At 41.9% G+C, this 16,633-nt stretch overlaps 1 protein-coding gene across 1 annotated transcript in view; it reads left to right on the forward strand.

The window, feature by feature from the left end:
* The first annotated feature begins 454 nt into the window (after nt 1–454).
* The window catches only part of stac (SH3 and cysteine rich domain), a 29,660-nt gene continuing 13,481 nt past the window's right edge, over nt 455–16,633 (forward strand). The window contains 4 exon segments of the mRNA XM_073483957.1: nt 455–689; nt 3,495–3,512; nt 3,514–3,829; nt 12,262–12,395. Coding sequence (XP_073340058.1) covers nt 576–689; nt 3,495–3,512; nt 3,514–3,829; nt 12,262–12,395 — 582 coding nt within the window. The 5' untranslated portion in view covers nt 455–575.

Consider the following 16,633-nt stretch of genomic DNA (forward strand, 5'->3'; position numbering starts at 1 on the left):
GACGCATGTGAAAAGATGTAACCCACCCTCGTAAACATCTTTTAACTTTTTATTCGGCAGTGATTCAATTTGACCATATGGGTGCTTTTCCCTGAGTGTCCTCCATCTGAGTTTTGGCAGGACAGAGTCCTTGTGTCATATTTCTCCTCCTTCCCCATCTTTCCCTCCCTCGGTCGTTCACAGCTCTCCGCCCATCAGAGTACTGGCAGTGTGCGGCGCACGGCGCGCAGCGTGGACTTGGAGATGTCTTGGCAGCATTACGCACGACGACACAATAAACGCGAGAGCCACCTTTAGAAGGACGAGACACTTTGAAGCCGAACGGGACTGACTTCCAACTTAAGATTTGGAAGCTCTTCCTTCGCAGCCTCTTCAAGACATTTTCCTTATCTTTTCCAGTCGGTGGATGAGATTCAGACTTCCTCTTCGCGGCAGCAGCAGCGGGTCTGGATGACTTCTCCTCCTCTCGTCCTCGGGTCACGGTGACTATAGAGGAATGGGAACGATATAAACAGCTTGGGGGGTTGAAACAAACTCAACAAACAGTTAAGCAACAGAGAACCCAGAAAGGGAGGATGATCCCGCCGGCCAACATGATTCAGGACGAAAGTGGGGGCAAAGAGGACGAACGGGACCAGAATGAGACACCCAAATCCCCGACGGCAAACGCCAGCCAGCAGGAAACCAAGGTAGGACTTTCCTGTTAATATTCACTATTTACCAGAGTAGACTGATACACTGTCGGATCGCTCTGTGCATCAGACCAACTGTTATTAATAGAACAGGATAAACAAACTTCTGTCAACATGGCCATAAAATCGACTCAACAGGGATCAGCTCCCAAAAAGAACAACATGTATTTAAACTCTTTTTTATCACTGACTCCCACACTGACCAGCCTTCAGCTCCTGACTGAATTCAGAGAGGATATCATACCTGACTTCAGGAATATCATCAGATGTACAAATAGGACAGAAAACAAACTCGTTTTTGGTACGACAGTCCTCCTCAGTGTGTTGGAATACCATCAGAATAACATCATGACACTGTAGCACATAAGAAAACAACCTTTAGATACAGATGAGTTCAGTTTAAACTCACTATTAAGCACAATACACTCTATTTAGGTGCTTCAGCAGCAACATAGTGTTTTTCTCTTGAGGTAGGCGTCTATAACTAATAGGAACTGGTATTCAAATGAACCGAAAGGCTCTTTAAAACAGATTCATGGTGTGCTGTAGTGGTAAAGGAAGTTATTTTGTATTATTAATAGAGAGTAAGTGGCACATGGGCTGGCACTTTCTACTTGTGGCTGATGTAGGAAAAAGTAGGCTGTGTGATAGAGATCCACAGCTGCCTCGGGCGTTTTGCCATCTATGTGGGCCACATGTTGCCCAGACTACTACAATTAGCAGTAGAATATTGGACTCGTCATCGTGGCAGTGGATGGCTACAGCAGCTCGCCTGTCCCGTCCACAAAACTCTCGTGCAGGACAGACGAGACTCACTCTTTCTCTTATTTTCTCCATTTTTTTAGCTTTTGCTTCCGTTTTCTCACTCGCAGCTGGGATGACAGACAGAGGCGACCTCTTCGTTTGCACTGTTTCGGCATGTGAGCTCTTCCTCTGGCACATTTGGTCACTGGGAATAATAAGAGACTCCTGGCTTCTCACACCATTTTTAAAAGCTTCTGCCAAACAACCTCGCTCACTTCCAACATCTCGCAGTCATCAAACAACCACAGGAAAAAGTGACTTAAGAATGTGTTTGATCATTCGTACAGACAGGATACGTAGAGTTTACCACCATTAAGTAAAGCTGTGTTTGTGTTTTTATCCCTCCTTTAAGAATACTGTGAGGCCTGAACATCACAAGCGCAAGGTGAGCCTCCACTCTTGTGCGAACTGTAGCGCACTGCTGATCCCAGTCATACCTGCATGTACATGAGGATAAAAGTTGTCTCATGTTACAACTTTTACTGCTTTTTAAGATCGATCACTCAGTGAAGTCAATGCCACAGCAGGTTTATTCCATCATCACCCATATTTGTAGAGCGCACTCTTTGTTCCTGAATGATTTGATATATAAGCTTATGCAATAACTGGCTTTTTTTTTTGTAGTTTGTTTTGCGTTACGCAGCGCAGCCCCCATTAACCCTCCCTGCTTTATGGTAGAACACATAGATTTGGTGTCATCAAACACAGCATGAGCTCCTCGATGCATGCACACATCTCCTCACTTTGATCATTCAGAGAGAGCTTTATTTATTGCGATTGTCTTTTATTTTAATGACATAAAACCACCTTACAGGAAAGAAGTGAGGCATCCTTTACCATCACAGCAAAAAAAAAAAAAAGCTCATCCATCTAATGCAGTTATTTAGTTAACATTACTGTTGTGCTTTACCACTGTTTATCGTTCCAGGGTGTGTAACTACAAGAGGTTGCAGCAGAGTGTGTGTGCTATAATGCTCGTGTGTGTGTGTGTGTGTGTGTGTGTGTGTGTGCATTCCTGTGCGTGGGTGGTAATGGTAGAGAAAGGGTCCAGATTGATTGTTTCCGGAGTGACCCGTGGATTTGATTGATCTTCACCATACCAAAGCTGCAGTGAGAAGCTCTCTAGATAATTTGCTCAGGCGTGTTAGCCAAAAATAGTTAACAACGTATGTGTGTTTATTCGACCCATTGTTTTGTAGTTGAAGTCTGGCATTTCATAATAGTAGTGTCCCCAGTCTGAAATCAGTTGAATGAAACTGTCACACTGTGACACTGTGGCACGCGGCAGAAAAAGCAGTACTCTCCGCAGGTGTTCACATGTTTACAGTTACATATTCAGGCCTGTATAGTGCGCTAGGAGATAATGGATCATTAGGAGTCCTTTCCTACCCTATCAATTACTTAAAATAAAATCTATTTCCTCATTAAGAGACCTGCAGCCAAGCACCAGCCAGAAACCAGAACTGTAAAATCACATTACAGTAGCTTAGAGATTCTTTATTGCATGTTTGAGCCCAGAATTAAGTGAGTTTCACAGAGGAGGAAGTACACACTGAGAGGTTAAACGACGAGCTGTCAGTGTGAAGTGTTATGAATAGTGTTACTGTAAAAGAGGAGACTAATGAGACTGATAGAAGCTGCAGCCAGAAGCGGCAGCACAGCGTGTGAGAAATAGTGTTGATGTGATGCATCGCCCTAACCAGGAAATCACATTACCTTCCAGGTAGGGAACCTCGAAGGTTTTCCACCGAGCAATGATAAGTTGCCCCAAGTGGTGTGGTCTTTTTTATCAGCCATGGGACACAGAGAAATCACCTGAAGGTTTTACAGGCTAAGTTGCTGATCTATTTAGGTTGTAACAGGAATTAATTTACACCCCATCTCATTCAGTTTGCTCTGAATTTCTCTCTCTCCTCCGTCATCCTCTCCCTTATTTATTCCATTCTTTTCCCCTTCCTCCATCCATTTTTCTTCAACGTTGTTTCTCTCTTTTTTCAGCTGCAGAGACTCAAGCGCTTCGCTGTCCTTCAAGACCAAGAGCATCCGCAGCAAGAGCGCCGACAACTTCTTCCGAAACAGCAACGACAACAAGACGGAGCTGCTGTCTGACGTGAGCAGCAGCACGGGCCATCTCTGCAACATCGGGATGGCCCCGCCGCACACCACCAACCTCCCCATCCCTCCGGTCCCTCCGGCCATCCCCAGCGCTCCTCCTCCCACGTCGCGCTCCCAGTCACGCAACCCGCTGCAGGTGGACTCGGCGGGGCACTGCTTCATGGAGCACATCTTCAAGAAGCCCACGTTCTGTGACGTCTGCAACCACATGATCGTAGGTATGGTTACCTCCCTCCTTCACTAGTGTGATCGGAATTTACATTAGAGAGTAATAAACAAACAATAAAAATGCACGTATGGTATGAAGACAGCAGGATGTAGGAGGCTGCAATCTCCTAAAAATGCTAAATACTGTGTTTTTATCCAGTTATTGTAAACACACAAGTACCGAAACACACTCAGACAGTTAGACGCCTTACACTGCGCATCCAACTTGACCCGCTGACATGTGACTGAAGTTTCTCATCCTCCTTTTCCTGCACACTAAGCCACTTCCCTCCATCCGTCTGCCGGGGTGTCAGATAGCCAACAACAGCCGTGCCAGCTCCTGTACCTTTTCTCCCCTCAACAGATGTTCAGGTTTCTCCTCCTTGTTAGCCATCAGTACTGCGGGGACTGCTAAGTCTTTATATATCAGGGCCTCTGCAGCATGATAATGACAAGGGCTGCCCGCACCATCTGCTCAACAAGCCCCTGATACCACGTTTGGTAGCAGATAAAAGACGTCAGACCGGTGGGTTAAGAAACGAGCATGTAAATGTGCACATATACAGTGGAGGGACACCAGTGCTTGAGCTGTTTGCCAGCAGTCTTTGATTTCCTTTACAGAACTGAAAGAAAGTATTTTTGTCCTGTATTTAATCATAAGTCAGAGCTTGAGATCTCCCTATTTTAAACTAAGAAAATCAAAAGTTATTGGTTGGGAGATTGAGTCAAAACTCTCTTCTTTGCTTGACATGAAATAAACACTGCTCTCCACACTGTCAGCTATTAAAAATACTTGTTTTAAATACTTGTAAGTGTAGATGCTGCTCTTGTCAGTCCAGTCAGTGAAAGCAATTCGGCTTCATATTATCAGCTCTATTTATCAGCTATGATTTAATTATCGGCTGATAGCAGATAAAATGAATTTCCCATTACAAGGCTGATAAATTATCAGCCAATGCACAGTGTGTGTTGTGCCTCCCTAAAGCGTCGGTCATAGTGATAAAAACACAGTAATCTGCAGTTTCTCTCGGCTCTTTGGGACTTTTTTGCAAGTTTCAGCTTCAGCTTAGCTCCCCTGGTTCACTCTGACAGTTCTCATCTGTGTCATTTCTAGCATGTTAGCTGTTTTCATCCAAAAAGCTCCACCTGTACCATACAGTTAGACACAGTGAGTGACTTGCTGGTGAACACAGTGGAGCGTTTAATAGCTAAAATGACTGATATTTGGTGGAGAGTCGAGCTAAAAGGAGATTTAATATTAGACCTAGTCTTTACTCTAAATAAATAAAGATGTTACTTCACACCTACTGGATGTATCAATAAGCAACTGTTTGCGAACAATATATGTATATATATATATATATCTATTTTGTGTTTATAGCTGGTTTCTGAGGCCACAAAGATGCCAAAAAAAACAAACAAACCCCAAAACAGTCAACGCAGGTTGTCAGTTGGTTAAACCTTCACACTCACAGGTCTACAGTGCTCTTGAGCAACCAAACAAACACGTACTGTAGATTGAATTCATGGAGTTGTTCACTAGATTCGACCCTGCTGACAAGAAACAGAGAATTAGAGTCTCATGATAAGTGCTGTTTAGAGGCGTTTCCATCCTGAAGATTATGAAATACAGTTAAGAAATTTCATTTTCTTCTCATTTCTAGCACGGACATGGTCACGCTAGGTTGGAGGACAACAACAAACCTGGTGGCTTTGAATGTATGACCATGCAATTAAAACTAAAGCTCATCCCACCATAAAACACATTTATACTGTACAAGTTTTTTGCTGGTCTGTTTTTTATGTGGCCAGTGAGGCGCGTCTGGTGGCGTAAGCCTCGAATAGTCCTCCAGTGGTCTGTTAATAATGGAAGTGTGATGTCAGGTCTGCCTGGCCCTGTGATAGGTGCAGAGCCCTCTGGTCCATTCATGACAAAAGATGCTGCCCTCTTCTTCATTTGTCCTGCTTTAATGAGAACACAGTGTGGTCCACAGCAGAGAGAGAGAGAGTGGAGGGAGGTTATCTGTGTGTGTCTGCGTGTGTGTTTATGTGTGTGTGTGTGTGTGTGTAATAAGCTGTTATTGTGCTGTCAAAGTCTGACTCAGTGTCCCAGAGTCAAAGAGCAGAACACAGGAGAGAGAGAGCTGTCGTGGTGGAGTGGAGGGGACTCAAACTGCTGCTACAAGCATACTGCGATTATTAAATCCTAATGGCCATTCATTACAAATTGCTGAAGGTTCATGGAGTCAAAATAGTGCAGTAATTATTTTTTATAGTACTGATGATGGTAGAAAAGCTTCTGTGAGGTGAAAAATGTCTGTAATACTTTTGTGCCTTTATGAATCTATGACTTGCAACAACAGTTTCCACACAGCCAGACGTGACAAAAAGATGCCGTTTAAACAAATACAATATTTCATATAATGAGACATAGAATGGATAATAATGGACACAGATGCTGGTGTTGGAAAGATGCAATTTTTATATTTTAGACTATTGTAGTCTGATTGTTAGAAGGACTTTCTAAATAAAAAGAGAAGTCAGATTTATCTTACTGCTTGTATTAAATGATGAAAAAGTAGCTGTGTGCAGTTATATAGAAATCTGAGGACAGACTGAGTTCCATCATGATGCACGGAGAATTGTTATGAATTTGAATCGTGAATGAAGTTTAATCGAATAGGCCAGTGAATATTCACACCTAATCATACCCCATACCCTCATGTCATTATCAATGCGTCATTTTTAGTATAAAAGATATAATTTCTGCCGCTTTAAGTCTCTCAACCAAAACAGTTTAAACAAAAGTGAAGTCGTGAAGTGGCGCAAGATCGTGGGAGTTGTCCTCATTGTTAAATAACCACCATTGCAGCTGAAAATCTATCTGACGTGACTCAATTTTTTATTACATTTAGTCACTCTCTGACTCTCCTCGAAGTTATAGAGACGGGGGACCAAATAAAATGCATCGCTAACACATTTTTGCAGATCTCTGGGTTTAAACATGGGTTGCAGACATTTGGGATAATGTTAGTACAAACTCAACAAAATATTTAGCATAGGTCTCTACCGAACATTTAATTTCTTAAATATTCCGTATTACACACCCACATACTTCCTAAAGAAGGATCCTTTATTATATAGAAGCCTGAACAAATGAAATGTGTCATCCATTATAAAAATGGAATTATATCGTAGTGCTCACTGATTTATTCATTAGGTTCATAGATGAAGCTTAAGTAAACCAGATCACTAAATACTTAATAGGGCAATAAACACATTATCAAGCATATTGTTTGTACGTCCATGTATTATTTCGAGCTACGACAGCTACAAAGAGCAACGTCAACACTGCTATTCAGATCCCAACTTGCTCAACACATGTTCTCCTTCCTGTTCAGCTTTTGTTAAATGCTTGCTGGTGACCGCACACAATAACAACAACAACAACAACAACAACTTCTGTTTACAGCCATCAAATAACAACTCAACACTTCATATGTTTGCTTGGACAAAAGAAGCAGATGATGATGATACTTGGGAACACGTGTGTGGATGTTGGGCAGACATTGAAACTTAACTAAGAAGTGTATTCAGAACACTTTCCTTTATTTTTTCCAAGGTTATTCTGGCTCCTGTTTTATTTCAGCCATGTTTTTTCTCCATTATTACATGGGCTTAAAGATATGTGCAATGTGCAGTTTTTGTTTATAGGTGCCCTCGTTGTGAATCGCTAATGCTGAGATATTGATTGCAGGTCCTTGCTGCAAATGGCTTATTAAATTAAACGTCTGCATGAGTGAATGGGAGGGTTGTTTGTGGCTGGCAGAGGGTGTAATATGATTTGGGGCTGAAAAAATAAAATACTTGCAGCTTTTAGGTTGTGAATTTACGTAACAAATTCAACGGATAGAGCTGGGAGGATTAGACAGTACACATTTAAGCTACTATTACAAAATATCACTGTCAATTAGTCTAATATACTGATTACTACTACTATATTAATATCCTGCAACAACTTTGAGGGGTTAGACAGTAAGTAACTCTTAAAATCCCTTATACACCTCAAATCAAGCTTCCAAATTCCTTGATTCATTACAAAGACAAGTTGAGGTTTAATGAGACAGTAATCTCACTTGATTAACATGCACTGATCTGTGCTGTGAAATCCTCAAGACGCACATAACAGGTTTAGTTGCTCCCAGAGAGAAATTAATCTTGGGGTCAAGGTTGAACAGTATACAGATACTGCTGTGGTGCTAACTGAGGCTTTTCTATGATACTACTGAGACGCACTTAAGTGTCTGAGACTGTGAAAGAAGTGAATGCCAGCTGTTTGATTCAACAGCCGTGTGTTGTGACGACCTTGCACTTCCACTTGATACTGCATTTATCTATTCTAACATTACAATCCAAGACACGGCAGACAATGTCAGCCGCGTCTTGAAAATTTCTCTCTCACCAGCACTCGAATCAAATAATGCATTGTAAAATGTCGAACAGCGTGAGTGCCAGTGGAGGCAAAATGTCAGATGAAACACGTCAGTCACTGAAAAATTGAAGGAAAGATATTTTTGAAGGTGCTGATGTACTAGACTCAAACAGCAGGAAGCTGCTTTTAGCCGCGCTGGCGACAAGCGATGGCAGAGTTGGTCCGTCTGTCGGCTCGCCACTTAGGTCAAGACTGAAATATCTCAGTCCAGACTTTCATGGTCCCCAGAGAAGTTTCCTCTAATGCCACCATAAGGTTTTGTTTGAAATGTCTCGACAACTATTGGATAGATTGTCCCAAAATTTGGCACACGTTCACATTTTATTTTGCATCTTCACTGCCAGAAAAGTGTAGACATATGGTACCATTTGACAGATTGACAGTTAAGCCTCTAAACTCTCACGTTTAGGACAGAGATCTTCAGATAAACAGACATCTTTGCCCGTTGTGAATTTAATTTCTAAAAACAGTTCACGTTACATCTGTTCTCTCTACAGTTCATTTTAGAAGTCCCCTGATCGCAGATGGATACATAAAAACAGACATACTCCAACTATAACAATGTCGTCAGCATTCTAGGCCTTATTTCTTTAATTTTCCAGATGGGGAAATGGGTTTTTCAGCATTAAAAACAATCTAATGGCCGTGGGAGAAACATCTGCAAATAAACTAAATAATGCTGTTCAGGTCAGTGTTTTGTTGGAGCTTAGGAAGAAGAGGAGGTGGAGGAGTTATTGTCACGATGAAGGTTATTTGCACAGGAAACCAGGAGGCGTGAAGTGAGAACAGAGGCTTAATGGATCAATGTGTGGCTATTGTAAGGAGAGTATGCGGCGTAAAAGTGATTCTGTAGGGGAGGAAGAGTGGGAAGTTGAGGGAGAAAGATTGTGTGGGAAAAAATAAGAGGCGAGATGAAGAAGGTATGGGACATCTGGCAGGAGTCTTGTCCTTTAGTGTAGCGTAAATGAATAATGGGCTTTAAAGGCGGAGTAGCCAAGTAAGAGCGCATGCCAGAGAGAGCAGCATTGTCGCTCACTTTCCCCACAGCTGTGAAGAAGCCTTTAGGCCCTGGACTCTCTGTGCCTGGAGGAAAAAGCACCTAGACGCACTAACGTCATTACCCAGCCATTACTGGAAGAAGACGACAATGTCAGTTTCTTCTTCTAATCAAACTAGTCGATTTAACGTTGCTACCCTTGCTTTTCGGCATCAGAAATACTATTTAGTTACATTTTTATTTATGATTTGATTAATGTACGTATTTAAATTCTTCGTCTGATTATTTTCTACCGTATTTGCTATGTGATTGCTTTCACCCAACGCAAATGCTGTTGTTATAGTCAGATCGTGTGCTATGTTGATTATTTTTTTCTCTAAATGTTATGGAATGGAGTTGTTGTCATGTTTTGGAGGATAATGTGCAGTGTTCATAAGGCACCGCACAAAATCAACACATTTCAGCAGCATTTAAAATACAGTTTTGATCAATGAAGAATGTGATTAATGGTTTTTGTTTAATCCTACAGATTTAAAGTCCATGTAGGGAAATCACTTGTTAGGAACATCCCTCTAGTCAACAACAGCTTGAGATGAGAATGAGCCTCGGCTTCCTGTGCATCCAGAGAGACGGACGAGAGCTCGGGTCAGGCTGTTTTAAAGATGCAATAGAGACATTGTTTGCTGACCTGAAGGAGGATGAAACTCCAAGTGCTCGTTAGACAGCATCATCAGCCAACCTGATTTAGAGTGACCTAAAAATTGGAAGTTATTGTCTCTGCTGCTGCTGCTGTTGTTGTCATTGGGGTGATCTGCTGCTGACCGATGAGGCCGGGATCACATTTCCCTCGGTTTCCATCTCAGGTTAACTAAGTCCACTCCAGCTCTGTGTCAGCGAGGCTCAGCCAAGCAACACAAGGGCTTTAAATGAGGAATACAGATCCAGTTTTCCACCCATTATTGAGTTTCAAGTGGCCGCCACTGCTAGCCAGCTCCACATAGCCGTGACACCAGTTCAAATTACAGCACGTGAAGAGCAAGCAGAGATTTTTTCCCCCCGTGTTGGCTAAGTAAACTACACACGAGGGGCTTTGTACCTTAAGTACACATTATTTCCTGTGTTTGTTGTTGTGTTGTTCGGGGATCAGGTGTTCTGCTTGGTTTCACATTTACAGTACAGTCTGCTTATTGAACCTCTCCACCCTGCTCATCGAAACTGAATATGCTGTGTTTTTGAGGATAATCTGGACTGAAATGCAGACATTATTTGCTTGTCACAACGCACAATCAAACTTTACACAACCTGACAACTGTGAACAAACTTGACGATCTTTCAGCGATGAAATTTGGATCCGGTATTCTCCCTGTGCTCTCAGCGCTCACTGATCAATGAATCCTTTGCATTGACATATTTTCACATGCAGAGAGTGAGCCGGAGCTGGGCACGTGCTCATTGATAAATCGATAAAGAGCCAGAAGTGCACAGCTGCCAGACTACGACTAATAACAGCACCAGGACTTCGTAATACTGTCCTCTCTTGTTAATGTGGAATAGCTGTCAAATGATATGTCAAATGGCCACCGCTGGCTGTAAGTGGTGTTTTTTTTTCCATGCTGTGTATAACACAGAGGAATAATTTATCCTCTCAGGAACCCGTTTCTCCTCTCATATTTTTTGAGGATCATGCACTTTCCACTAGGGTACACATATTAACCTTTAACTAATTTCTCATTCGCATGCATATTAGTAGCATTTAAGCTTTTTATCAGTCATTAAAAAGAGCTTATTAATTCCATATTCTATAGCTACTACTTCTATACCTCCTAGTTACCGTTTACTGAGTGTCAAACAACTCATGATGCTAATATGCAATTGGTTAATGGTTGATAAGTATTACCCTTCGTATTTGTTATTGAACTCAGTTAGTCTTTTCATGCCTATTTATTTCAAGAGTTAATATTCGATGTTTAAGCTCCGGCCATTCCACTACCTCCAAGCATACACAGTTTCAGGAGAGCAGAGAGCGGAGAGTTATGATAGCTTCCGGCCCCAACCCCAGTTTTTAGGATTCTGCTGCTCTGAGAAGGAATATGGTCTGTGATGCTTCAAGGTCCAGACAGTAATATCAGGATCTTTTAAATATTTAAAAGTTAACGCACCCGAACTTTTGACAAACAGCTGAGCTTGAGCAGGTCAAATCTAGCGACCACCGTCTTGGTTATCAAATACATATTTACTTTACACAATCAAATCTGTGACGTGACACACACAGTAACAGAACCCCAGCTCACTGATCTTCATTAAAGACTGAGCCGCAATGATACAATCTGTTGTTGTTGCCATGTGTCCTTTTTTCTCTGCCAGCACCTTTGTCTTCACCCCGAACAAAACTATCTTTCTCATTTTTTTATTTTCCTCATCTGTCTCTGTCCATATTCATGACTCTTTCACACACCTCCTTGCACAAATGCGCACATACAGGCTGAACGTTTGGAGTTGCAATGTTGCGTAACTTTGGTTCACAAATAAGTCAGATTAATCTTAATTTATTCCAGCAACTGTGAGTCACATATTAATAAGTGAGGATGAGCTGCACACGAGCACCAGTTTGGCTTTTCTTCACATGGCGGAGATAGCGCTGGCTCAAATACAGTCCCTTTGGTTAAAATGGTTTTGCAGAAGTGCATATCATGTGTTGCGTTTGCTAAATTTTGTCCTTGTTAAAATGTTCCACATGTCGCTTCACAGGTTTCTCCCCGCGCATGCTGGGAAAGACTCCAGAAACTCTGGCTAGGAATACAAGTGCAAAGACAATGAATAAATGAATGAGATGTTGTTCTGACCAATAGTTTCCATTACCTCTGCCTCTTTGTCTCCTCACTTGGGAACACCATGAGCACAATTCCTGACTTGATAGATCTGAACCTGCTGCCTCTTTTCTGTGTGTGTATCAGGTACAACAGCCAAGCATGTGGTGTTCCTGGCGGGGAACACGGCAAAGCACGGCCTCCGCTGCAAAGCCTGCAAGATGAGCCTCCACCACAAATGTGAGAACGGAGTCGGACAGCAGCGCTGCATGGGCAAACTGGTGAGATGCATGACACAGAATAAATCAAGACATCGAGACATGATATATAGACAGGACATTTGTCTCTTTGCTGTCAACAGTTTGGGAGATTCTGAGCCTCAGGAATATAATTACTGATGTCATTAGCAACAAAAACAGACACATTAGAATTGGCTGTCTGACCGTTTCCCACCAGAATGTGCTTATTCAGAAATCACACTCTATGTGTGAGTGTGCTGGTACATCTGTGACCACCATCCATCCTCGTCATCGTCCTCATCATCGTTATATCATCACTCTGTCTGTCTGAGTGTTAGATAATAGTAATGCCAAAATGCTGACCCCTCCAGCATAAACCATTAGATCAGGATCAATACAATCACCCTGAGGCTGCTTCATAACCACTATTGAAGATGTCACACCAACACGCAACAGTCTTATGATGTGTTTGGCATTTCACAGTCTCAGCCCTGATGTCTCTTTTTTAATATGTTAGTTGAGCCTTGGTTGCTTGTCAAATTAGGGGATGTGAAATAGTGTTTGGAATAATTATCACATCATTAACTGTTCAGTTTCAGCTTGTATATCACTAGCAGAAGCAATAAGATTGTGAAAACTTTTCAGAATCACAAAAATGGAAAAGTGAATAGTTTGGCACACAGTATACTGGAGCGAGAGACTGAAGCTATCATTGCCATAGCCTGTTAATATTTTCTTTTGTTTCTGTTTATGTTCAGATTCATATTTTGCTTGGGTGTCTACAAGAAAATGTTTAAATGCTTTAATGTCCAAAAAACACATTATTATTCTCATGCTGTCCATTGCTGCAGCACCTCTATTCACCCTCTGTCTAAGTGATCCGATTTAGTGCCTGTCTCTTCAAGGTCCCCCTCCTGAAAAGTCCAGTAGTGTGCTCTGATAGGTCATCTTTACAGGCCTGAGGAAGCACCACCCAACATACTTCCGCATCAGCTCTGCCGGTGTTTTTGCTGGGGGCATAACTGAGGGTGGTGACTGTACAGTTCACAACGTTACGGAGGTCCTGATGGCACTTTCAAAGGCACAGTTTCTGAATACGGACTATGGGAATGAGCTTTTTGATACTTTTCTGAAACTCATGTAACATCTAGGTCTGCTTTATGATCAAAAAGACATGGAAAAATCTTACTTTCTGAATAAAATATGTGATCTTTGAAAGTTCAGGAAATTCTTCAGCCTGGTAGTCTCGTTAACCCCTTTGAAAACCTAACTGGAAAACCTTGGTCAACCTTAAAATAAGATTTTCTTAGTCCTTGAAAAGCTGGAGATACAAGGTTTACGTGACATCTTTCCATTTTTCTGTCATTTTGTATGATTATCCAAAGTCTGTGAGATGCATCGTTGGAGTTTTGTTTGGCAGTAAATACATAAGATCCTTTAATTTGAGAAATTTGCTTCCCTCTGTCATTTCATACAAGCTGTTTTGCTGCTAATGAGCTCTAAATGGGAGCCACAACAGAACCAAAAAGTGCAGCAGGAGCTGATTGGTCAGGTTCAAACGTGCCACATAAAAAAATAGAGCGAAAACTGCCTCATTGAGTGAGTCTGGGAATTTATTTCATAGTCGGTAGAGTTACTAAGTCAGATTTTCATCGTTATTACCTCATAAGACAGAGTTAATGACCCTGTACTGTAATAACCCCCCAACTTAAATACCATTGACTGTTGTAACACACTTTCTGGGGGCGTCACCTCATTATTTGGCGATGATAATTGAGATCGGGGTCTATGAGATGATTTACCATCATCATCACCCCTAACCATCTGTGGGCCTGCATTACAATAAGACCATTTGGCGGTGGAGTTGGGATGGGCTGAGTGTCTTTACTAGTGAGTGTGCAGTTACACCAGGGAAAGCCAGCGCCAAGAAAATGCTTTCAACTCCATAGCGGTCCAGCAAACTGGCAGTCAGGACTGAACTGGGAGTCTTTAGTCATTCACACACATCCCACACTGAACAGAGGGAGACTGTAGCACTGTCAGGTCATATTATGTGTGATTTTCTACCTTACCTTGTTCCTCCACAGTGTTCGACTACACCTCCCTTGAGAAATTTGGCTGGAATTAGTTGAGGAAATTTGAAATAGTTGTTAATGAGCAAGAAAAAAGGAGGCCCATCTCAATAACGCTCTCTCCTTCCCCATTGTGACGTCTTCTGTCCACGAGAGGGATGAGGCTCGAAGATATGATCGGCTCTCAGGAGTGGAAAATGAGGTTGAGAGGTCGAGCATAAAAAGGGAAGTTTCCCCCAGAGGAGTAGAGCTCTAAATTCAACTTACTCTAAACTTGGACACGTTGCAGCCATGCTTGTTTCTCTTGGCTTGAGAACCCTTCAGCAAAGAGAGCAAGTTACCTCATGCTCTGAATCTTTATAAACCACAGGACTGGTGTCTTTTTATTAGGTTTCAGAGCGCCACGAAACAGTGACAATTAATTCATAACAAATTAGTAATATTTAACACGCAGGCTTTCGTGATTCATCTACTTGGTTACATAACATTACTTGATTATAAGCTTTGGCAAAATGTTGCTAATTATGCTGTTTTTATGTATTTCAGAGGCTCTGTAAAGGAAAATAGATGGATTTTTAGTTACGTATCTAGTAACAGGTCACAGCTAACAAAGGTTGACCCCTTGGAATTTCTGGGAAACCTGCCAATCCGGATCGAACGTGATTAATAATCAAAATGTGTCAGTTTATGTGTGAGTCACTTCCTGAAACGCTCTCAGTTACTAACCAGAGAGAGGTGAGCCCTGCTACAGTGCTTATACTACGCAAGGCACTAAATCTGCAGCTGTGACACGATTCAGTTAGTAGTTTAACTGATTCAGAGCATTGCTGGTGAAAACTAAATGATTCACTCACAAGTCTTTTTTATGGATAATGCTTATCACGCTCACACCAACAATAGCAAAAGGATGCAGTTTGTCAGCATGACACCATCACAATGGGCAATCACTATCCAGTTTTTCTCTCTATTTTGGTTTCCTTGGCGCCCAGTTTACACAACACAAACTGTTTTTTAAAACACTTGTAAGAAGGCAGCCTTGAGCTTGAGTTTCAAAGTTTATTCAGTGATTGACAGAGGAAGAATCTTTATTTATATCACATATCATACAATGTACAACATGGTGAAACTGGTGCTCTGCATTTAACAGCAGTGGGCGGTCTACAGGGAGAACATGCAAACTCTGCACAGAAAGGTCCTGTCTCAGCGGGATTCGAACCCAGGACTTTCTTGCTGTGAGGCAACAATGCTAAAATGAAAAGCATTCTGTTTGTTTCCGCGGCCTCTGTTTGCCGTCGCTGGTCTCCTTGTGCTGCTGGGTTAGCTCGCTTAACAAGAGTCTGTCGCTGAGCAGCGGCTCGCACTCATTCTTTGGAGGTAGATCATTAAATGTGCTAAAAAAATTGACAAAAGTTGCCCCCAACAGAAAGGCTTACCTGATTTGATTTGATTTTTTTAACATCTGTCTCAACATCAGTGTGGTCCACGAAGTCACTGCCAGCGTCAGTGAGTGGTGTCTCTTGTTTGTAGCCAAATGAACCAGATGGGCCCAACAAGTGTGCTCTTTTCACCTTTTCCTAAATGAGTTTTCCCCCTGAAAGTCTGACATCTCAGTTATTCAGATGAGCCTGAAGAGCTCAAGGGTTGCTTATTTTAGCCGTCTCATCATAAGAAGTGTCAAATGAAAAATTAAGACTGATTTGCGATGCAGATTTCACCACCTGCCACTTGAATCCTTGAAATGTAAACTAACAGAGAAAAAGGTTCAGGTCTGACTGCCTGTTCAGTAAAGAGTGAAGGTTGTTGTAATCAAGAAACATTAATCTTATTTAATGTAATCATTAAATGGGTGAATGATTATCCAGGACTTCTTCCAGGAAAAACAACAGAGAGAAACTGAAGACATATACATTAATCATTACCCGGTGTGCTGCAGATGACATCATGTCTGCAGGGATTGAGGAGAATTTCAATGTTCTGTGTTTCTTCTGTTCTTAAGAAGGATTCAAAAGTGATGTGGAACTATTGATTGGCTAGGAAGCTAGGTAGGTAATGGATGTATAAATGATAAATGTTTGAGGGCCTCGAGAGATTGGAGGTGGACACGACAAGCAGATAAATTAAGACGGTGACTTCAACACCAGTTTGTTCTCGCCAGGTGCAGTGGACCACCTGAACTGACTCAACTCTATATGTAACAAACTAGCTATT

Source organism: Pagrus major, chromosome 16, assembly GCF_040436345.1.
Source record: "Pagrus major chromosome 16, Pma_NU_1.0".
NCBI lineage: Eukaryota > Metazoa > Chordata > Actinopteri > Spariformes > Sparidae > Pagrus > Pagrus major.